Source organism: Mustela nigripes, chromosome 8 (assembly GCF_022355385.1).
Source record: "Mustela nigripes isolate SB6536 chromosome 8, MUSNIG.SB6536, whole genome shotgun sequence".
NCBI classification, from domain to species: domain Eukaryota; kingdom Metazoa; phylum Chordata; class Mammalia; order Carnivora; family Mustelidae; genus Mustela; species Mustela nigripes.
The window spans coordinates 51,933,424-51,958,015 of NC_081564.1; the positions used below are offsets into that span (position 1 = coordinate 51,933,424).

At 38.4% G+C, this 24,592-nt stretch overlaps 1 protein-coding gene across 1 annotated transcript in view; it reads left to right on the forward strand.

Moving 5' to 3' along the window:
* RNF125 (ring finger protein 125) overlaps window positions 1–22,976 on the forward strand; it is a 35,608-nt gene extending 12,632 nt beyond the window's left edge. The window contains exons 2-6 of the mRNA XM_059409410.1: window positions 1,902–2,055; window positions 5,877–5,971; window positions 8,127–8,217; window positions 15,634–15,741; window positions 18,837–22,976. Of these exons, the coding sequence (XP_059265393.1) occupies window positions 1,902–2,055; window positions 5,877–5,971; window positions 8,127–8,217; window positions 15,634–15,741; window positions 18,837–18,923 (535 nt within the window). The 3' untranslated portion in view covers window positions 18,924–22,976. The remainder of the gene's footprint in view (window positions 1–1,901; window positions 2,056–5,876; window positions 5,972–8,126; window positions 8,218–15,633; window positions 15,742–18,836) is intronic.
* The last annotated feature ends 1,616 nt before the right edge of the window (window positions 22,977–24,592 follow it).

A 24,592-nucleotide genomic window follows, 5' to 3' on the forward strand; every position in this document is an offset into this window, starting at 1 on the left:
TATCTTCTGTTTGTATTGGTATAAAACTCGAGTAAGTTGTGAGGAAAGGGGAAGACTTTCGTTCACCAAGAAAACAAAGTATCATCTGCTTGCCCCTACATCATGTAAACGAGTAATTCATGTCAGAACCCGAGATGTTGTATGAGGGTTACAACTTGAGCATCTGAACCACTTGTAATATAAGAGATTCATAATAATAGATTATTACTTATTTTTGCTTGATATTTTTTGTCGTCATCAAGACTACATTCTGAGGGCCACTTCTCAGGGACTCAGAGAAATGCAAGGGCAGATTGTGTCTTAGAACTTGTTCATCACTTGACGCACAGAGAAGTGGAAGACAGCAGAGGACTCAGATCTTCGTCTTCAGCAGGGCATTGTGGGCCCCTTGACTGAGGTCCCACCAGATTGTATCTTCTATAAGAGGTACAGTTCCTGCAGAGTGAAATCAGGGTGCTGTTGCAAGAAAAAGAGGAAATGGATGCTTGACAGACATAAACATCAAGCAGATGCCTCAAGAGCAACAGTACAAATGTCAGCATCTTCTGTGTGCATATAAGAATTTTATAACAGATGCAGCAGAGAGTTCTTTTAAGTGTCATCAGTCATGGCTAATACACTTGAGAGTTCAGTTTAGGACATTTCAATGAGCTATATACCTCTGGTATGTGAAGATTTCAGTATATATCGTATATTTAAATTTTTTTAAAGATTTATTTATTTATTTGGCACAGAGAGAAAGGGAGAGAAAGCAAGGGGTGGGAAGAGGCAGAGGGAGAAGCAGACTCGCTGCTGAGCAGGGAACCCATTGTGGGACTCGATCCCAGGACCTTGAGATTATGACCTGATCCAAAGGCAGATGCTTAACCAACTGAGCTACCCAGGTGCCCCTGTATATTTAAATTTTTAAAAAGCTTAACTTTTGCCATATAGTAATGCTCCCAGATAGATAGTATATGGTGAGTATCTTAAGAGCTCTCAAATCACCACCTGGGTGGCTCAGTGGGTTAAGCCGCTGCCTTCGGCTCAGGTCATGATCTCAGGATCCTGGGATCGAGTCCCGCATGGGGCTCTCTGCTCAGCAGGGAGCCTGCTTCCTCCTCTCTCTCTCTCTGCCTGCCTCTCTGCCTACTTGGGATCTCTCTCTGTCAAATAAATAAATAAAATCTTAAAAAAAAAAAAGAGCTCTCAAATCACTCTAATGTATATAACTTATCTAAATGTCATTTTTACATTTGTGTGCACTTAGCCTTCAACAGATCTTATAAAGAGGTTCAGATTTTCTGTGAATTCTGTTGATTGTGTTTAGATTTTATAATGATCATTTTTAAATATACTGGAGAATAGATTTCTTGACTCAGAGGACATTCCTAATAGTGGTCATTTGGATTAGATAAATTTCTATACCTGGGGAGGACATGAAAATTGTTAACAAGATGGATAACATGCATGGTATTTTGCCTCCTTGGCCTCGTGCTATTTTCTTATCTAACATACAAAATCCCACAGTGCAAAGACCTATTTCCAGCCCCCCCTCCAAGTTTGGGTTAAAATAGGATTAGAATTAAAATATTAAAATATATTAAATTATATTAAAATAGGCAGAACACATTAGCTATCCTTTGGGTTATAGTTTTAATCCTGCATATCAGAATGCTCTTTTCACCACTTTGTGCCCTTCTGTTCAAACGCTTGCCATGTGTGTAGTGAGAACGTGTGACTCCAAAGCAGTCTTCCTGGGAAGGTAAGAGGCTTGCGGGTGCAAATGCACCATGAACTTGACAACACAGCTCCTAGTGTACAAGGTGTCATTAAAATACCCTTTACACAGAGGAACACATAGTGCCGGCTCCCTTGTACCTTTTAAGGAAAATAACATATTTTCGGTTTATTTTGGGCAGATTCTGCCGTTCCTGTATTGCTACCAGTTTAAAGAACAACAAATGGACCTGTCCTTATTGCCGGGCCTATCTTCCTTCGGAAGGAGTTCCAGCAACTGATGTAGCCAAAAGAATGAAATCCGAGTACCAGAAGTGCACTGAGTGTGACACCCCGGTATGTGACCCTCTTTCTGCCTGTGCCCAAGGTTACTGGACCGCTGAGAAGATTGTCACTGGCAGATCATTTCACCTGTGCCTTTGGTTTCATCCTACCCCATCTTTCTCAGGTTTATTGTCTCTGCCTCTCCCCTGCCTTTTCTCCAAGTTTGTATGGGTAGGCTGTGGTGAACTTGGCACCCGACTCCTACCATCTCCTCATTTTTCAAACAAATGCTTTCACCAGCCACCACCATCTCCTCCCTTCCCATCACTCCCGTGACCAAGCCACCCCCTCCATCATGTGGCCTCCTGTCCTGCTACCCCTTTGCAGCCTATCCATGAATAGCTTTATTATTACATCTGGCGGCATAATTCCTTCTATATTCTGGACTTCGCAGTATTTCTCTGTGTTGATCTTGTCCCTCTTGTTGCGAGTTCCCTCCTTTGATGCTGTACTAGCCTGGTTAGATCATGTGAAGACTTGGGAGGCTGTGGAAAAGAGTCTAGATTTTATCCTAAATGCATTAGTGAGTCATAGAAAGAGTGTATGCTTTTAATCAGGTTTATACATCTATTTTTATCAAGATCTTTATTTGTTTATCTGAGAGAGAGAGAGAGAGAGCACAAGCTGGGGGGGGTAGAGGGGCAGAGAGAGAGAGGAAGACTTCCTTGCTGAGCAGGGAGCCCGATGTGGGGCTCAAACCTGGGATCCTGAGATCATGACCTGAGCTGAAGGCAGATGGTTAACCATCTAAGCCACCCAGGCGCCCCAGATCGGGTATCTATTTTTAAGATAACTGCTCTCTCATGTGCATGGAGAATGGCTCCGAGGGTCAAGAGCAGGATTGGTGGAGCCAGTTCAGTGACTATTGGGATGGGTCAGGTAAGGAAGCTGGATTAGGGTGAGAGCATTGGGCAGGGAATTAGAGGTTCTTTTAAGGGGCACTTAGGAGAGAATTGAAGGAAATTGGTAACAGATTGGATGTGGGCCAAATGAGAGTAGACAGTGTCAAAAATACCTCCTAGGTTTCTGACGTGTAGGTATAGGTGAGACGGGTGCTGAGACGGAAAGCAGATTTGGGGAAGAATCCACCAATTTTTAAATATGTTAACGTTTGAACTGCTAACAGGAAGATAACTATCATAGGGAGTCTATAGAGATCAAGAATGAGATGATGTGTTAAGGGTCTGAATTTTTTCAAAGAAACTTTGTTGATTGTTAATCGATATCACAGCCCGTTATGCTTTCTGAGGACCCTGCGCTTTCTTTACGTACTATTTGTCACCATTTGGAATTGTGCTTTTGTGATTTTTAAGCTTATATACGTCAGTTACCCCACCAAAGTTATGTTCCATGAGGGTTAGGACTGTGTGTGTTTTACTGGAGACTGGGTGTGAACCCATCCCTTTGAACGGGGACTGGCACATAGTTAGTGCTTGATACAGTTTTTGAATATTTATCAAAGACTTAGTAACCGACTCAGGGCTGTCTGACTACAGAATGTATGCGCGGTCTTTGGAGTCAGACTTCTGGGATCAAACGCCAATTCCCTCCCTCATTATTTGTGATGTCGGGACGTTATTATCTAAGTTTTTGTTCATCTTTTTATAAAAGGAGAGAAAAGATAACATTCATGTCACACAATGGCGAATAGTTATAAGGGAAAATGATAAAATATATAATGCTCGTAGCACTGTCTGGAACATGGTAAATGCTCAAAATCAATAGCTTTTTACATTCATAATAATAGATTATTACTTTTTGCATTGGTATTTTTTGGTCATCATATAAAATTCAACACGCACAAAGTCAAACTCACTATAGCATTCTGTCATCCAGTTTTTCGTTCCACCTTTGGTGGCTCTCAGAAACGGGGATATTCTCTCAAATTATCCTGAGTAGAGAGCCCCTTCCTTTTTTCACTCTTTATATCTGATTATTCACAAGTATTTTTATTTTTCCTTTAAGGTGTTTCTTATATCTGTCCCTTCCTTTTTATGTTACTCCTCTTCCAGGAATATTGCCATTCCTTCTAGAATCAAATGTTCAGACTCTATTCTTGAGTCCCGACGAGGTCTCCATTCCTAGTATTGCAGTCCCCAGTACCAAACAGTTTCCTGTCTACTTGTCCAGGTGTGGTTCCCCCCTCTATTAGGTGATAAGCCCCTTTAGAGCAAGCACAGTGGCTTATGTTTCCTCTGCCATCTCTTACAATGTCTTCTATAACTTTGTGTCTAGACATGCCATGATTTCTAATTTGTATCAAGAATGCTTGCTTTAAAAAAAAAAATGCTTGCTTATCTTTTGTTGTTCAAGGAATACAAAGAGGAAGAAAGGTACTTTTAAGAAAAGTAATAGAGATGTGGGAGAATTGATGAGCAAAGCTGGATATGAAGGCTTGGAAAACTGTGTGTTTAAGGCAGCTACCTCAGTGGGGCCTAGGTGGATATTGGTAAAACAAGGATTTATTTTCGCTTTTTCACTTGCTCTTATTTTTGTCTTTTGTTAAGCAATCATAACAGTTTCCTTGACTGGGTAGATTTCGTGTTTGAGGTTTAACTTCCGTAGCTCAAGCAAAATAAAGCAGGGTGGGTGGACCACCTTACCACATCTATGCAAAGCTTCCTTTAGTGCAAGATCTTATCAGAGTTTCTAATGAAACATTTAGTAGACTGTGTTATTTAGCCACAGATCCCTCATGGTGAGGATCTCCGAATGTATATCTGGAGGAACAAGGGCTCTTTATTCTGCCTTGGTAAAAATGAACTCTAAGAGCTGTCTTTTATGTTTGCTCTTAATGGGGTCATTAAGTATACTGTGTATTGTGAATTCATGTAATACTGCTGGGTATAGTATAAAACCGTGGTATTTATATCCTTCCCCGAGGCACAGGATTTCCTTTTACTTCCTATGGCCATCTTTAAAATTAAAATGCATCTATTGGTTCTCTTTATCTCTCTTTCCCTTTCCGTCTCTTCTCACTTCTTTCCTCCCTTCCATCTTGCTTGATCTCTTTCCCCTCTCCCCTTTCTCTTTCTCACTTCTTACCATCACCAAGTTAGGTAATGGTGTCCAAAAAAAGTAAATTTGAGTTAATACGTCTTTCCACTTTATTTGTTGTTGTTGTTAAAGATTTTATTTATTTATTTGAGAGAGAGCATGAGCAGAAAGAAGGGGCAGAGGGAGAGGGAGAAGCACAGGGAGAGGGAGAAGCAGGCTCCTCACTGAGCAGGGAGGCCAGTGTGGGACTTGAGGCCAGGACCCTGGGATCATGAACTGACCAAGGGCAGACGCCCAGCCGACTGAGCCACCCAGGTGCCCTGTCTTTCCACTTTAAAAAACTTATGCTTTCTAGGGTAGCCTGGGTGGTTCAGTCCGTTAAGCATCTGTCTCTTGATTTTGGCTTAGGTCATGATCTCAGGTCCTAGGATGGAGCCATGCATCAGGCTCTGTGCTCAGCTTGGAGTTAGCTTGAGGAGTCTCTCTCCCTCTCCCTCTGCTGCTCTCACTGCTGAGGCATGTGTTCGCTTGCTCTCTCTCTTTCTCAAATAAATAAATATTCTAAAAATAAAAATAAAATTTAAAAAATGCTTTCTAGAAGAACAAACTCAAGAACTCAACATTGGGGTCTTCTAAGTACTAGAAACATTTGTAAAGTGTTATTCTTGATAATGCCTTAACTTTGTTTTACTTTTGTCAGGAATATATCCTTTTAATCAGCTGATCCATTGCTATGACCTTATTTGCAATAATGAAAGTAATAAAACTGGATCACAAAAGACTTCATTGAGCCCCTTTTCAACAGGGACTTTATTTTGAATTTGCTTTTTATATAGGTTTGCCTCAGCGAAATGAGAGCACACATAAGATCTTGTGAGAAGTATATAGATAAGTATGGACCGCTGCAGGAACTTGGGGAGACCACAACCAGGTTTGTTTTGACACAATGTAGTTGACTGTTAAACTTGATTTGCCTGTAAAGAAGTTAATAGGCTGGACAGGCTAACCTTTTTATTGTGAACATATGTATGGAGTAATAATTAGGCTCTGAACCGTAACACCTGCTGTTGGTAGTCATTTGTTAAATGCAATAATTGTGAAAGAATTTTGCTTTCTCTACTTAAAAAACATTTCATGAGGGGAACCAACCGAGTGCTGGAGAGATTGGGAGAACTTCCTCAGACAAGTTTGCATTAAGGAAGATCCAAAAATAGAATGTGGAACTGTCCAAGTTCCTCAAGGCTCTGCTTTCTGACTAATGGCTTGAAGTCGGTCCTGGTTCAGAGCCTTTTCTTTTTCACCCTTCCACTGCCACCGCTCCTTTCCTCTGATATTGCTGGTTTGGCTTTAGAAGGTAGGAAGTGACATCTCAGTATATAGTCTAGCAAGGAAGAACAGGCCTGGGCCAGGCATCCTGAATCTGGTACTTTTTGGTGGGTGATCTTTATGGGGCTGGAGGAAGGATGGAGGTGGTTAGTAGGGGCAGTGGAGAATATTGATCATTATTTGTTTTCCCTTAAAAAAAAAAAAGAGAGAGAGAGAAATGAATCTGGGCCATTACTATCCTGCTAGGCCGTGACCTGTCCTATAATTGCAAAGTTTGGAGTCTCTCTCCCAACAAAATAAGGAAGTGATTTGTATTTCCCTACATAGGCTAATGGCTTGGAAACCATTAAATCTCCTTATAAGCTCAGTTACAAATAGTGGTATTTCAGTAGGAGTGTGATTTTCTTTTTCTCTCTCCTGAAGGCAAATGTTAGTCTTCATTATTTAAGAAAATACACTCAAAGCATAAATTTCGTAGCCGGAAAGTCTAAAAGATTGCCATAATTCCTTTTGTTTTACTAGATATTGCTTTGCACATGTATTCTTTATTGTAGGGTTAGTTTTATACTGTGATGTTATAAATTTAAATGAGGGTTTTAGCTCAAAGTGGAGTATGAATTCTGTTAGATCGGCTGCAAGGACCAGTAAGAAGGAAGGATAATAAATGGGCTATGAAAAGGTGTGGGTTTGATTGTAAGGTTGATAGGCTTCATGAAGATTTAAAAATATATGTGAGCTCATTTAAATACTAATTTCTTCTGCTAATTAGAATTGATAATAAAGAATTAAAATAACAGAAAATGAGGAGGGGTTTTGATTAATCAGTCTTAGAAGATAAATTAATATTTGCATCAAAGGTAGAAATCTTTGTTTATAAAAGAAGTTATTAGTACATAATTGAAATTTTTAAAATTCTTAACACAGGCAGCTTATCTGGAGTACAAGTGTCAGGGAACAAGAGTTTGTGTCTATGATGGAAAGTGAGCAAAAAATTCCAAGCCTCCATATTGTCCCTAAGAGTTTAAGGCAGCACTGTCCAATAGAACAGATAGGTAATTTCATATTTTCCCATAGCCACACTAAAAAAGTAAAAAGAAGCAGTGAAATTAATTTTTAGTATTTTTATTTAACTGGATAGCTTAAATACAATCATTTGAAAATGTAATCGATATCAACATTATTGAGATATTTTACTCCTTTTTTAATATTAAGCCTCTGAAACTCATTGTGCATTCTGTACTTCCAGCATAACTCAATTTCAGTAGCCACATTTCAAGTACCAGTAGACATACATGGCTACAGCCTCCTGTAGTGGACAGCATAGTGTAAGGGACAAATACTCCTTAACTACCGCGGTAGTTACAGATGCTTGGTGAAGCTGGAGAACAAGTAACACCCAGTTGTGTGACCTGAATTAGGAAAGGGAGGGAAAAAAAGAAACAGAAAAAGTAACCCAGGGACATCTGGGTGATGTGATGCCCGAGTTTCTCAGTCAGTGGGAGCTCGGTCTGCGCTTCTCTTTCGAAGAGAATGAAGTGCTTCATGTTCAGTTTATTTAACTGTTTCTCTGTCCTGTCCCTAGGGGGATACTTAATTTTCTCACGAGAAAAAACGTGGGCACCTGCCCATTATCAGAATGGAAAAGTAATGTCAAATCAGAAAGAACGAGGCCTGGGAACTAGATCTGCGTGCATTCTATTCTTTACCTTTAGTTAAATGCCGACAATGTCAGTAAGTTTTGTATTCTGTGCGATTTCCAGGTGTGTGTGTCCATTTTGTCAGAGGGAGTTGGAAGAAGAGAGCTTGCTGGATCACTGTATTACTCATCACAGATCAGAAAGGAGGTCTGTGGTAAGGAATTCCATTACTAGACATTTCTGTAATGTCTACGTGTAATATATACTAGAAATCATTGAGTAGGCTTCTACTCATAGTTCTAAAGGATAGTTTATGTCAAGGTTGTGATAATTCCGAGACTGTTAATGATTTGCGAAGGGGTTGAATTGAAAGTGGCAAGAATTACTAATGTGAAGTCGTTCTTTCATTTATGAACTTAGACATTCTCTCTTACACATAATTACGGGCATCATCAACTAAGAAGATCCAAAATACATAGCTTAGATCCAACTTAAGTATACTAACCTTGGTCACATTTTAAGTAAAAAACATTTTTTAATAATACAAATAGGGGAGCGTCTGGGTGGCTCAGTGGGTTAAAGCCTCTGTCTTTGGCTCAGGTCATGATCCCAGGGTCCTGGGATGGAGCCCCACATCGGGCTCTCTGCTCAGCATATTTATGTTATAAATATGTACACATATATATATTCCCCTTCTCTCTCTGCCTGCCTCTCTGCCTACCTGTGATCTCTGTCAAAAAAATAAACAAAATCTTTGAAAAATAATAATACAAATAGGGATAACATGACAGTTTATTAGAAATGAAAAGTAGAAAGTTACTCACCTTAGTTTATTGTTTTATTTCATAGTCTGAGTATTTACCCATACATACTGTTCATCATTTCCTAGTTCATTGTGATGCTTCCTTTTTTTTTCTTTTCAGCCTGGCATTTTAGTTCTACTTTGCAGTGTGGCTTTGAGAATTTTCATTTTTGTATAGTTGTGAAGGAAGGCAGGGTGGTTCTGGGTACATCCTCATTTACTTAACCATTACTATTTTTTGTACACTTGTTACCAATTTTAGGATTTTAATTCATTTTGTACATTTGAACTTTTCCTTCTGTTGGATTTTTTTCCCCCAAGAGGAAATTCCTTAGATTTATCTTCTGGACCAAGAAACTGCAAACTTTTTAATAGCTTTTGAAATACACTTCTAAATGCATTCCAAAAAGGTTGTGTCAATTTATATTTGTGTCTGTAGTTTAGGAGTAAACCACTTTCATCTTAACCCGGCTGATACTGGGTATATTAATTTTAAAATTAAAATAAAGCCTTAGGAGATAGAAAATGTTTTATGTTATAAATATGTACACGTATATATTTGTATATATGTATGTATGTGTATATGTCTGTATACAAAGACATATGTGTATGTGTTTCGTTAGTATAGATATGAGGTTTTTTTTTAATTTGAGTATTAAGGATTTTCTTTTTCTATAAAATCCTCTTGGAAAGTGATGAGAGTGAAACATAGTTACTCTACTAGATAGATAATTTACCAACAAGGATAGTTCTCACAGTCCTAGAAGAGAGGTGTGATTGCTTCCATTTTACAAATGATAAATTGAGGCTCAGAGAAGTTAATTAAGTCTTATAAATTCACACAGCTGGAAAATAGCTGAGCCAGTCTGAACACAGTAGTCTAGCCCCTAAGCATGGTGAACCCCTGTGCTCTACTAGAAAGTTCCCAAGAAAAGCCACATGGTACAGTCAAAAGAATGTGTTACTAATCCTAATGTTTTAGGGGTTTCGGTTCTTGGAATGGCTTGATGTGGGTTGGGAGAGCAAGAGAGATTATCATGGGCTTCTACTGCTGTAGTTGCTCTGTGGGAGGAACTGGATTACAGAGCTGTTTTATGACAGGTCCCTGGGGAGCTAGAGGAAGTTAGAAGAAAGCGTTAGAATGGCATAATAATAGTGACCACTTAACTGAGTTCTAAGTGCTCCTTTGTCTCCTAGCAATCCTAAGAAGGTATTAGCCAGAAAACCTGAGCCCTAACCACTAGGACCCAGGTGCTGCTCTGGCTGGAAGAACACCAGCTGCTTGGGACTGTGGTCTTGGGTTTCATGGCAACCGCACTCTGGGGCAGGTCAGGTACTGGGCTGGCCATTGGTACTGTGCACCTGTTCCAGCAGGAATCCCAGTTCCCGTGCTGCTCAGTTTGACCATCAGATTGAAGGTGGCCAATGAAGGTTAGGTCTTCCTTGATTTAAAGGTGATAGAGGACACTGAAGAAAGTGGATCTGAGGGAAGAAATAAACCAAGAATGGTGGAATCGGTTTGCCCATAGAATTAATAGTCAAAAACCTAGTCTTTGGAGGGGATAAACTTTGGTAGCAATGCCAGTGTCTTTGCCTCTGTTTCATCATTTGTAGAATGGGGGTGATGATAATGATGCCCTTTTCACAGGGTAGCAGTGAATGAGTCAGGAGTTAATGGTGGGCTACTACCACTTTAGCAACTACATAAAACCAAGACTAGAGGAGATTTTGAGGAAAAGCCGTGTACTCTTGCAGCTGGGGAACCCAAGCTGGAAAGGTAGGGGAGTGAAATGGTGAATTTCAAAAGACCAGGATACTGTCATGGCCTTGCGGCAAGAGCAGATTGCTCACAAAATCTGTGGTTCTGTAATACATGAGGGCTGTCTAGAGGTGGTCTCTAGAACAGAAAACCTTCAGTTTTCCTGCTAATGTTTCATCCTTGAGTAGAAACTTGAGCCACGTGTCACTCTGAAGGATCTGGAACCACTAGAATTCAGGATATGTGCTTTGATTATGAAAATGCTGGAAGTAGATACTGTGGCATATTTGGGGTCCGCATGCTTAGGGATGCCCAGCGGGGACATGTTGGCAAAAACACCCCAAGAGAAGTTCTAGATCCAAGGCTAATTGTGGATTGGTGTGGAAGTTAGCCAGGAATTATTGCTCTGAGGGGCTGGGTTGTTGGGATTGCTAGCAGATAAGATCATTGACCTCATCTGAATTAATCTAGTGTAAGAAGTTTCATGACAGTTAGAGATTTGAGCAAGTGATTTTGCCTTCTAGATAAAATTAGGTAATTCTGAGGTCAAACCCTGAGCAACTAATCTTTTCTGAGCTGCTCACAACTGGGGTAACAGGTTAAGAACATGAAGGAATTTTGACTTTTCTTAAATGCAGCTTTAAGAACCCACAGCTCCTTTCTGTCACATAGTAATTATTTCTGTCATGTTTTATTTTTTTAAAGATTCATCTGTTTATTAGAGAGTGAGAGAATGTTCATGGGAGTGGGGGGTGTTATAGAGGGGCAGGCAGAGGGAGAGGGAGAAGCAGACCGCTCCCTCCCTGAGCTCTGAGGCTACTCTGTGCTTCATCCCAGGATCCCGAGATCATGACCTGAGCCGAAACTCATTAACCTACTGAGCCACCCAGGCACCCCTGCCATGTTTTATTTTTTGAAAATTTGTGTCTGTGGAATATTAAACTCACAGGAGACCAGTGACATAAGCAGCATGCTTCAGATTAAATTGAGAGACCACTTTTGAGGGAAATTTGGTATTTTGTTTTAGAGAGAGAAGCTGTTTCAGCAAGAGCCACTGTTTCTGGCTGTTCTCTCCGTAGAGTGTTCTTTCTTTCAGTGGTTGGCTCCTATTCATCCTTTAGAACTCTGCTGAAATCTTTCTTCTCAGGGAAGCCCTCCATGATGTTCAAGTTACTTTCAGCTCTTGCTTTCCTCCCCTCTTTTTTTCTCATTTATCACAATTTGTAATTATGTGTTCATTTCACGTCTGTCTCTCCTTATAAGCTGTCAGGTACATGAAGTCATGGAACTCAACTTCCTTGTTCAACATTGCCTGCCCACCTCTTGGCAGAGAACCTAGCGCATGGGTGGCTATAGTGATAATGAAAAAGAAAATACTGAAGAAAAACATAATTCCATTCACCCAGATTCAAGTGTTCCAATAGTCTCTTATTTTCTGCCTTGCTCCCAAGATTCATTTCTTAAGGGAAGGGACAGGACTTATTGGTTTGGAACATAAACTATGGTGACTAGAGCCTGAGCCACCTGCCCCACAGTGGTTTATTTCTGTGGGTATTTAGAATATCTGTGAGTCGACTAGGCTGTGGGAGTATATGTGCATAAATGTTTTGGAAGGAAGAAAAATCTTTATTAAATTTGCTTTCAGACTCTTGCTAAATTAGATGTGCAATCTGGTACCTTAATTTTGGTTACATATTTGCCTGTAATTATTTTAGCGCATGTCTCTTTCTCTTTTTTTGGATTTAGGAATTTTGAATTTCTTCCCGAAATGGCACTAGCCATTAGATAGTTGCTGTGAAGGTTAATCTAAACTATAGATAGAACTGGGTTTTCCTTGTAATAAATATTTTGAAGGATTGAAGTTGGTGGTAACTTCTGGTATGGTAGCTATTCTCACCTGTGGAGTTCACCACCAGATAAAGTCCATACTGAGGTGAGGTCAGCATCCTTTGACTATACACTGTGCACTAATTGATTCCTAATATGAGTATCATGGCCTTGGGAGCATTGAGTGGAGGCACATGATAAAGGATGAGCTGATGGTAGCAAATTGGCAATGTTAGCGAGAATGTAGGTGAACACTTAGGTACTTGGCGATGATTAGTCAGTCTCTTACCATTTCTTACTCCTCCCTCAGGTCAGATCCCTCGATTTAGGACACAAAATAAATCCTTAGAGTAGTACAGATAGTCACCTGTTGTTTTCCAGTGTCCTTCTGGAAGAAATCTCTTGAGTTATACAACTAAATACTATGTACAGCATAAGATCGAAGTCTCCACTACCTCCTGTCAACATCAGACTGAAAACAAAAACTACTTGGCTTAAAGTTCCAGATTTTCTGTATCTTTCTCTTTATCTAGATCTGGAATCTCCTTAATAGTTGGATCGGGGCTTAGCATCTCTGTTCCTCTGACTTTTTTTTTTTAAGATTTTATTTTATTTATTTGAGAGAGAGACAGAGAGAGCATGAGCGAGGAGAAGGTCAGAGAGAGAAGCAGACTCTCCGTGGAGCTGGGAGCCCGATGCGGGACTCCAGGATCATGACCTGAGCCAAAGGCAGTCGTCCAACCAACTGAGCCACCCAGGTGTCCCTGTTCCTCTGACTCTTGTCATGGGTCCTCCGGAAACCATAATAGGTGCTCAAATATCTGTTGAGCAGAACTGGTTCCAACTTATCCTTCCAAACTTGTCCCCTACCACTTCCCCCAATATGCCGTGCCTTCAGCTTCCCAGAGCTTTTCCCATGCCCTAAGCAGGCCTGTCCTTTTCCCACTTTAATTTCTCTGCCTGTGATGCTTCTCACTCTGGCATTGCTGGCTCATTCTGCAAGACTCGTTTCAGTTACCAGCAGCTTGGCTGACGCCTTTCCTGATTTCCTGGGCAAAATTCATGATTCCTTTTTTAGGTCTTGAACTGCCTTTTTGAGAATAACATTTGAATATATGGTGTAACATCTTGGGTATAGCACTTGCTATGCAGTATTGAAAGTATCTTCTTACATGATAACAATAGCAACCATTTATGATTTGTGCCAAGGACTGAGCTAATAGAATCACTGAGCTTCATAATGTTAAATGGCATCTTTTAAATATACAAACAGCTCTGCAAAGCAGAGTTAAGTCTCCTGTTGCAGGTTAAGATTAAGGACTTGCCGAGGCCAAGTCAGTGAGAGGCAGAGATGAAATTGGAAACTATTTTCCTGGTCCTAGGAATGCAGGAGTGAACAGGACACATGAACTTTCTTCCCTCATGGAGCTCCAGCTCTTCAGAAACAAGGATCAAACAGTAGTAAACACATGGTGTTTATTAAAGGCCTAGTATGTACCGGGCATATAGAGGACATTCTCTCTAAACATCCTAACGACTCTCCAAGTTAGGTGGTGGTATCTCCACTTGACCCAAGAGAGAAGTTCATGTGCTGAAGTCAGTCACACAGCTGGTAAGAGCTGGTGCTGGGATTCGAAGGCTTTCTGACTTCACAGGTCATGCAACACAACTGTGTCTTCACTGGTTTCCATATTCCAGGTGCGCAGCATATAGTAGAGGGCACCCTAAAGAGTACTGAGTGAACAAATTTCTATTCTAGTGTCCCTTCCGTCACATCACAAAAAAATTGATGTTGCTTTTTTGTTAAAATATTTCTTGGTCTCAGCTATGTTCTCATTACCACCTGGGGATCTCAGGGTAGATTAAGTACTATCTTGGAGATAGCCAGTGTTGGCAAGTAACTGAGATAGCTAGAGCTTTAGAAAATCGTAAGTGACTATAAAGCAGGAGTAACTTAAATGATGTGATTCTATTCAAAATAAGACAAAGATTAATGGAGTAAAGCAAGATTGGGAAGTTGAACTATGTTTAGGTAACTGATACCGAAACTGAGACCACTATAAAACAATAAGAATTACAAGAAAGCCTCTTTTAAATTTAAAGAGAGATGTTACCATCCAGACAGATAAATTAAGCTCTATTATAATATGAAAAGAATGTTGAATTGTCTATTAGGAGGCCTAGATCCCAGTTCGGATATACAGTGGTATAAATTTAAGCTAATTTTTTCTTTCTGAGATTGGGCTCATGAAAGAAATAGGATAATTCACTAGATTGTTGTGAGAATGAGATGAGAATACCCCCTAATTTGATGCCTAACACACACCTGGCTATCAGTAATGGTGCTGCATCTCATATTCTAAAAGAGGAAAATATGAAGAAATAGAATTTTTAAAACCCTAGGTTAATATGTAATAAAGCAGTAAAAAAAAAAAAAAAGTAATAAAGTAGTATATATTTTTTTAAAGATTTTATTTATTAGTGAGAGAGAGCACAGGTGCATGTGAGGTAGGGGCAGGGGGAGAGGGAGAAGCAGATTCCCCACCAAGGAAGGAGCCCAACATGGAGCTTGATCCTAGGACCCAGATATCATGACCTGAGTCCAAGGCAGACAGTTAACCGACTGAGCCACCCAGGTGCCCAGAGTCTTTCGTCACATACACCCAAAAAAATGGAGTTCATGCAAAAACTGGTGAGATCTAAATAAGGTTTGTAGTCTAGTCAATTGCTAATTTCCTGGTTTCAGTAAAGTACTGCACTTACAAAGTATTAGCACTGAGGAAGCTGAATGATGGAGTCATGGGAAATCTTGCATTATTTTTGTAATTTCTCCTGAGTTTATAAATACTTGAAAATTAAAAAGATTATTTTTTAAAGCCATTAAGTATTTTAAAAAGGTGGCAACTAATTAAGTAAGTTATAGTACATCTACTAACTGCAATATTAGTTAAATAATAGATTGATGAATATGAAATAAATAGCTATACTGTTATATAATAATAGATTGATGAATATGAAATAAATAGCTATACTGTTAAGTACAGGAAATGCATATGAAGAAATAAATGCAATTTTATTTGGTTAATATTGTTAATATTTACGGTTTTTAAATATTATGCTGAGAAATGGCCAGTAGATTCATAAAGTTAAACTTCATTTTGTTGAGTGGTTATTTAATTTTTTAATTCCGACACTGATTATTTTAAATTCTTTCTTGAACTCCTGATTTTCTTTATTTCCAGTTCTGTCCACTTTGCCGCTTACTACCTAATGAGAATCCAGGCAGCTTTAATGGCAGTTTAATAAGACATCTGCAAGTCAATCACACTTTGTTTTATGATGATTTCATAGTAAGTATATTATTTTACTTTTACATTTTGTTTCTGTTTGTTGTGCATTAAGCTTACCTTTTTAAATCCAAGTGAATAAAATTACAGCAGAAAAAAATATGTATAGACCTGAAGTTAAGTATTAGCATTAAGCAAGTAATTATAAAAATACAATGTTTATAAACTTGACTATTGATCTCATCTGCCTTAGACAAAATTATTATCTTTGTGATCTGGGTAATTAGTGATTGTATAAGGTACTAGATTTCACTTTCAAATTATTTTAATTTCTAGTCTAGGCCCGTCCCTATATATAGTTGTAATTTTTATGAAGTTGAAAACTTAGGTAGCTGAGATGAGATGAAATCACATCAGTAACAAAATGGCTCAGAGTTTGTTCTGCATCTTGCTATTATACTGCATTGAATGGCTAAAAACAGATACGGCATTATCAGTGTAGTAAGACATACAAGCCTCATTTTTAATTTAAATTACATGAGACACAAAACTCGTGTCTACTGAATGTTTTTAAACTGAAAAAATTGTATTATGAAAAATCATAAATGTGGGGCGCCTGGGTGGCTCAGTGGGTTAAGCTGCTGCCTTCGGCTCAGGTCATGATCTCAGGGTCCTGGGATCGAGTCCCGCATCGGGCTCTCTGCTCAGCAGGGAGCCTGCTTCCTTCTCTCTCTCTCTGCCTGCCTCTCAGTGTACTTGTAATTTCTCTCTGTCAAATAAATAAATAAAATCTTTAAAAAAAAATCATAAATGTATACAAAAGCAGACAACATAGTACCACGGACCCCCATGTATCAGTAACTACCCATCAGTAACTACCAACTAATGGCCAATCTCATTATATTAACCATTTTTCTGTTTTATTGAGAAATAATTGACATGTCGCACTGTGTAAGTTGAAGGTACATGGTATAATGGCTTGACTTACGTAGTGTGACATTATCACCACAATAATGTAACATCCATCATCTCCTAAAGATACCAAATTTTTTTTTCTTTGTGATGAGAATTTTTAGGATTGACTCTCTTATCAGCTTTCAAACATGCCATACATTAGTGTTAACTATAGTCCTCATGTAGTACATTACATCCCCAGTATTTATTTAACTTACAAGGGGAAGTTTGTGCCTTTTGACGCCTTTTCCTCCCATGCTCCCTCCCCCAACCCAAGATGTTTTTTTTTAAGATAGAGGAAAAGTTAGATGTAGTATGAATAGCTCTAACGTAGGTTTTATTTTGTTTTGTTTTTTTAGGATAGAAGAAAAGTTTGATGTAGTATGAATAGTTATAACTTATGACTGTATTTCCCATGATCAGGAATGAGAATAACAAGTGAAAAGTTAATGTAGCCTTTGTTCTGCTTTGCTCCATGTGTTGCCATGTGAGGGTAATGTGTTTTCTCCTGAGTCCCTTTGAGCAAAGGGGTATTGCCTATTTTGGAAGGAAAATCCCTCATAGCCATGTTGTGAAGTAGTGCATTATTATTGTCACCGCTATCTAAATACATGAAGTGTTAAGAGCTAAATTTAACTTTGCATGTAATTTTCACATGATTTTTGACTGCTGTCTTTTTACGCAATTTCAAGATAGAATTTAATAATTGTTGAAGATTATCCCTTGAAAATGTCTCCTTGCTTTCTGATCTGCCCCCTGTATCCAGATTGAACACAAGGAGCGTGGGTTCTGACCTGGGTTTGAGTAACAGCTCGTCTCGGTCACAGCTCTGTGACTGTGGGCAAGGTACTTAACCACGGAACCTGTCTGTTCATGTGTGAAGTGAGGAGAGGAAAAGCACTTCAGCCCCAGAGCTCTTGTTGAGAATTAAATGTGACAGTGCACGTAAAGTGATGTGCACGGTTTGGGCAAGGACATTAGGCCACCTGGAAAAGGGGTGAGGGTAAATGGAGGTACTAGGATCACTTGAGGAGCCGAGCAGGCGCCACAACACAGGCTCCAATGCTCAAACAATATCTTTTCTGGGAACCTGAACCACACACAGACTCAGCAGAGGCTTGTTCTGGTCTCTAGGTTCTCATTTTTTACAACCTCGTAGGGCTTCCTCTACCTTCACTCCATGAGATGTTCTAAAAACCAGGTTGATTTCATATCTGTCCCAGCTATTATGTTCTCTCCATTCTTCTCAGGATTTTCCAAAGTATGATCCAGGACTGGTCAGGAGGAAGCAACTTTGATGAGAGTCCTTTTAGCCCACTCAAAACTGGTTGCCACTTGGATGTGGCAGTGAGGTGGAAGCCATATTGTTTGTTTGGACTTTTGGTTTCCCAAGCTACTGGGTACTAGACTGCGCACCTTAAGTATAGTGTCTTATTTTATTCCTTACAGCAGCTTCTGTGAAGTGAGTGTTGTGTCACTGTCCTCACTTAGCATGAAACCTCTTAAGCTCAAAGGTTAATATTTGCCTACGAAAAAGCCAGCATTTACTCCAGATCTTGTGCTCTCCTGGGCTTTATGGCTTCCCTTTGGATTTTGTTGATTTACCTTTATGCTTTTATGTTTCAGAATGGATTTCCAAAAGGGATTTTATTTTTTTCTATTTGTTCGATTTATTGCAGAAGAGGAGGTGGATTGCAGAGAATAGGGCTCTTAATAGTTTTTGTTTTATTTACAGAATGTGCTGACTTAAAGTTTTGAAAGCCATTTTGGCCATAGGGAGGCAGGGAGAAAGAGAGTTTTGTGTTCAACATATTTTTCAGAAATAGATACTCAGTAGTACTCCTGAGATTGGTGAATTCTGCAGCAATGTCTTGACTTTACTCTGTATTACATGTTTATTTGGAACATAGCACTGTAACTGCCATTTCTAATGTTGACTAAAATTACTAATTTAAATTCCAAATCAAGACTATTTTACTGTGACAATAACGAGTTAGTTATTAGGCAGTAAAATTAAATAGAAAATGCACTAGCCCCAGAACAGAAGTCTTGGGTATTTATGATAGTTTTTGTAGAAACTTGGATTGGTCGCTAAATTCAGGGCTCTACTTCCCACCGGATGAGGCACTGCCTTGACCTTTATCCTCCAGTTGCGGAAAACTATCATTTCTGATTATGTTTCTAATTATTTTTCTTTATTGTAGGATTTTAATATAATTGAAGAAGCTCTTATCCGAAGGGTCTTAGACCGGTCACTTCTGGAATATGTGAATCATTCAAACACCACATAATTTTATTAAAAGGAAAGAGAAGGAGACCATACACTTGCACCATTTGTTAAGATGCTGCTTGAACAAGTGGAGGGGAATTGTCAATGTTCGATGGGTGAAAATGTACAACACAGTTATACATTTGTCCATGGTTCTTGTTATATTGCGTTTTAAAACTGCTTTCATTTTGATGGCTTACATCTGTTTTTACATTCTTGAGTTTTTTAGAAACTTAACAAAAAGTAGTCTCCATCAGCCATTAGTATATGGAAGAGAACATAGGGCAGGATATGTGGGTGAAGGGTCTTTATTTGCAAATTGAATGATACTGTGTGTAATGTTACATGTTAATATCTGCTATCATGGTTGAGCAAGATAACTAATCTTTGTTCTATGTAAAAAGATGGAGAATAAAACCAAGTGTGGACATTCAAGGAAATACAGAATCTGTTCTAGTGCACATCTAATCTCTAATAGGATAATATGAGTAGCCTTATATTAGAGTAGATAAGGAAAATTTTGGAAGTCAACAAAGTCCACTTAACCACATTGTAAAACATAATACTGTAACAAAATAAATTTTGTGTTAGGAATGTATACTTAATTCTTTGAATTTTATAACTATGCACAGTAAGAATCTAATATTATATTTTTCAAATATTTGTAGCTTATTATTTAGAACTATTTCTACAAGGTAGGCAGTTTCTTAAGAACCTGATATTTATAATAGAAGTGTTCACATCCATAATTTTTAGTGGAAAACCCTAAGGGCTTTGATTTTTTTTACTTCTTTTCCTTTAGAAAAAATACAAAACATAAATACTGAAAACCAAACAAAATGTAGCTTTTTACATCATTATAAGGAAACACTGTTTTAGAACTCTGACAGCGACGTGGTTATCCTCTGTGTGTCCAGTCACATTTATCAACCATCTTCCCCAATTCCACAGAAGTAACCACTACAGTGATACCCATTGTAATCACCTCCTTGCATTTCTTTATTATTACCCAAGTGTGTATCTTTGCACACTATATTTTAATCTTAATCTATTTAAAATTGTTTTATTGGCTACATCTCTTATATCTTTTTAACCTATAGGTTCTCCCTTCTTTCTTTTCCTTAGAATTTACTGAAGAACTTCATCTCATGACCTATAGAGTTTCCCACAATCTGTATTTTTGCTGTATTTTGCTGACTACTCAGCATGTTCCTCTTTCCTCTGGATGTTGACACATGGATCTAGATGTTTGAATAGACTCAGGTTCAGTCCTTTTTGTCAAGACTATAGGTTATGGTGTTGTTCTTTCACCAGAGGGTACACAATGTCTGGTTCTCTCTATTTGTGATGTCTGCTGAAGTTGACACTCAATGCCTAGATCCACTCACTGATTTATTGTGAGTTGGAGGATATTCTAATTCTATCATTTCTCTTTCATTTATTAGTTAGAAAATAAAGAGATGTTTCCCCACATCCACTATTTGGCTTACCACTGGTCAAGTTTGTATAAGAAAGGGAAACTAAATATTTGTATTTTCCTCTCATTGACTAATTTTCAAGATAAGATAATAAACTTGTTTCCAATTACCTTCCAGAGATCACTTTTTTTCAGTGTTACGAACTCATGGCTTCAAACATATTTGATAGGCTTCAACCCATTTCAAATATTACCTTATTTAAGTTCAAATTGTCCCCATCTTTTGCCATTGGGAGCCTTACCAAGTTGCCTCTGAGTCATTTTGACACTACACTAACTGTCTTTATTACCTTCCTTGCTATCTGGAAGACAAGATATTCCAGGCTCAACTTGGTGTGTTTCCTGCCCCAGACATGGAATGAGCCATTTCTCTAAGAAGCCTGGTTACTTTCAGTAAGAAATGGTATTTCAAAACCATCATCAGGGCTCTGAGAATGCTCATTGCTGTTAGATTGGCCACTGTTTCTAGGAGAGTGCTAGGAAATCTCTATTTTTTAGTACAATAAAACACGTGAGTTTATTGTGAAACTTCCAAATCAAATTGAGTACTACACAGTTTTTCTTAATGCTTCTAATACAACTGTATTTCCATTTTCTATACTGAGAATCCTGGTTTTCAAGGATCTATATAGGGCATGATAGAGTTAGAATATCCCACAATTACTCATTTCCTTTACTTACCTTACACATGCAGCAGCCTCAGAATAACAATGCTAATACAATCACCACCAATTTGATAACTGAAACAATTAAAATTTTTCCATTTGCCTTTCCCATTCTTTGTTTTCAGAAGTCATACAATGTCAGCGTTTCCAGAACATACTGGTATAACATACTATACTCTCTCCCTTCTAACCCCTATTTAGTCTTTGTTCTTCGAGTAACTGTATAGTCAGTGCTTGCTACTAGTGATTATCTGATGGCTCTATTTTTCATGTCTGGCTCTTTAATGACACATCCAGGATGCAGAATGACGTCTCTGTAGTGTAAGCAAGCAAAGGAAGCTATGAAGACTAGTGATAACAACTGAGGATAAAATAGTTGGCCGTAGTTAGCTTTTTAATTGTCATCATTTATGAACTTAGTTCCTTACACATAAATATAGTCATAGTCACGGTGCCCCTAATTTTTTATAATAAATTATCCAAATTATCCTTTCCTTCTTTAAAGACTTGATTACTATTCTGCCATCCACTGTGAAGTATTTAGAAAAAGGTAAACCCAGATGAAATCTGAAAAAACATTTTTCTTAAAGCAAGGGTAAGGTCATAGCTTATAATTAATTTTGGCTGAATCATAATCATCGTCACAACTCTTTATTGTGAACTCACTAAGGTCTGGGCACTGGCTGGGCAATTTGCACATGCTATCCTGATGACTCTACCACCACTCTCAGAGAGCCTTATTCCCTGCCTTTTAGATAACTGGTTTCAAGCTTGCTTTTCACAGCTGCAGACAAGTAAAAACAGATTTTTAGTTTTACAAGCTCTTGTCCTGCAATTTGGATGGGTTATCCAATAAAGCAAAACCCGCTGGACAACAAGTGCAAAAAGAGAGGAATTTTTCAGAGATAATCAGATTGAAAATCTAATCCCTAAAAAATAAAACAGTGTATTTCTGAGTTTGAGTACTGACTATCCAGAAAATAAGTCTTCGTTAGTTCAGAGCTACACAAAAGGCATTCTTAAATCTGTAAAACTTGAAAAAACTTCAAAACTTTAAAACCTGGCTTTTAAGTAAAGCTTGAAAAAGTCATCTACCACTATTAACCTCAGTGCAGCAAATCTGCAGCCTCTCCCTGGATTCCTCTTAGGATAATTTTGCCACCTACAGGACAAATGAGGTGCTGGCCACCTGAATTATTTTGCCTTCTGAATTATTTTGAGTTCTAAAATGGTGAAGTGCAAATATTCATTGTTTCACTGTGCCTTTAACCTTTTATAAAAAGGAATTTATAATTAATTGTTTTAAAAAGGGAAAACCACAGACCAAACCATCATACTGTACACCTTAAACCTTACACACTGATCTGTGTCAATTATTTCTCAATAAAGGGGAGGGGGATGAAAACCAATATTTGAAGCTGTTGACTACTAACAAAAAAGTTTCACTCATTTTCTTTATATCACCTCAAGATGCATTTTTTTCAAGGCCTTATAAAGGGAAAAACTGATTCACATGTTACTCTTTAAAAGCTAAAGTCTTCTAACCCAATAAAAACCTACAGAGATTTTCTTCATGTGCTTTTTCCTCAAGTTTCTAAAATGTAGGTTGAAAAAATTGGATAGTGCCTCTATGATAAACAGAGCTTCAGATCAGATCTCCTAAGAGATCCTTTGTTGCTTCATTTCTTTTCCTGGTGCTAGGTGTCTTTCATTTTGAAGTGAGCTTACTCCAGCTATGGAAAGTTTATGATATCATCATGTGTACCTTTGAACATTGAAGTTATTTTAAAAAGTCACTAAGAGATTTGTTCTTTTATTATTCAGTTGCAACAACAAATCTGTGTAATGATCAGAATTTAAAATGTACAATTCTTTTCCTTCTGTAAATACGTAGTATTGTTAGAAATAAAGAATGGCAGGACCATTGCTTTCATTCAAATATCCACTGTGTCTGTTCTTAAGTATGGATTTGATAATTGTTTACAAACTTCGCTTTTAAAATTATCATCATTGGCAATATCTATCGTAAACATATACCTTCATTTTAGGCCAGTAATTCTCGAATAGGGGTGATTTTGCGTCCCAGAGGACAATGCAATGTCCAGATACGTTTTTGGTTGTTGTAACTGGGGTGTACTATTTGCAGGGAAGTGGGTAGAGACCAGAGATCCTGCCCCACATCTCCAGTGCATAGGACAGCTCTCAACAGCAAAGAATTACCCTGCCCAAAATGTCAGTAGTGCTGAGGTTTAGAAGCCCAGATTTAGGCCACGGTAATGCTGAGCCTCATGGACTTAGTACTAGTTCTGTTTACAAGGGGCTTCATTGAAATTTAAAAGGTAAGATGTAAATGGACTCTCTAAATCCTACTCCTTACTAAATACACATGAAATTTTGGGTGGCAATAGCTATCATGTTTACCCCAGATCAGAATATGTTCAAACATATATAAGAGCTTGGATTTTTCACAAGAAGAGGTGAAGGCCAGAACACATATGTTATTGACTTGACCTCTCATGATTGTTTACTGAAAGTAAAAGGTATAGGCAACTCAGAATGGGTTAAGAAGACTTATCTTTATCACCTAGGTTATCTTTACTGAAGATAAGACAAAATATTTCCAGAGGGAAATGTATGCCTGAGATCCTTGAAGTTAAGAAACATTTAAATTTCTACTTTTTTTTTTTTTAACTGGAAAATCATCTGTTTTTTTTAATCGTGGTTTCAGAGAAGGCCACCCATGGATCTTGATTAAGGCTAATCATTGCCGCAAAGCAGCCATATGAGAGCCCAGGAAAAGTGAGAGATTGGTCAAGATAGATTAGGTCATCCTGTGATTACAAACAGCCCCAAACCCTGCTCTCACCCAAAGTTTCCTGTGTTTCCTGGCTATTCTCCAGACAGCTGTTTTCCAGCCTCAGAATCCCAGATTGTTTTGATTTCATGGCATTTGTATACTACCTCGTGCTTCCCCACCACCCCTTACCACAGTGGGCTGGAGAGTTGGTTACACAGGTCATTTCCACTCATATTTCATTTGCCAAGGCAAGTCATGGCCAGATGTAATTTCAAGCCACTGGGAGAAATGCAATCTAACTTAGGTAGAAGAGAACTGAATATTGGGATATAATAGTAATGCTGACCATGGGAGCAGAAAGCTAGGAAGAGCTGACAGAGACCAGGAGGTCCACAGTGAAAGGGTATTACAAACACGTGTGGAGGGGCGCCTGACTGGCTCAGTAGAGCATGATCTCGGGGTCATGAATTTGAGCCAGGAGAGACAAAATGCCGAAAAAAGACTACCTTTTTAGAAACATAAACTCATATTCATTTTGCCATTGTTTTGCTTAACTTTACTCAAAATTTAGGATTATTTTACCAAATGAAAGATGTTTCAGTTTCTCAAACATAAAACAGTAATTTTGTCTTTTGAGTCACTTTTTCCTTTTCATTAAAAGGAGTAAGGACTTTAACATGAACTCTGGGAGATAACATTCATCTGTAACAATAAATATGCAATGAATGCAAATATATAGTTAATAAACATTG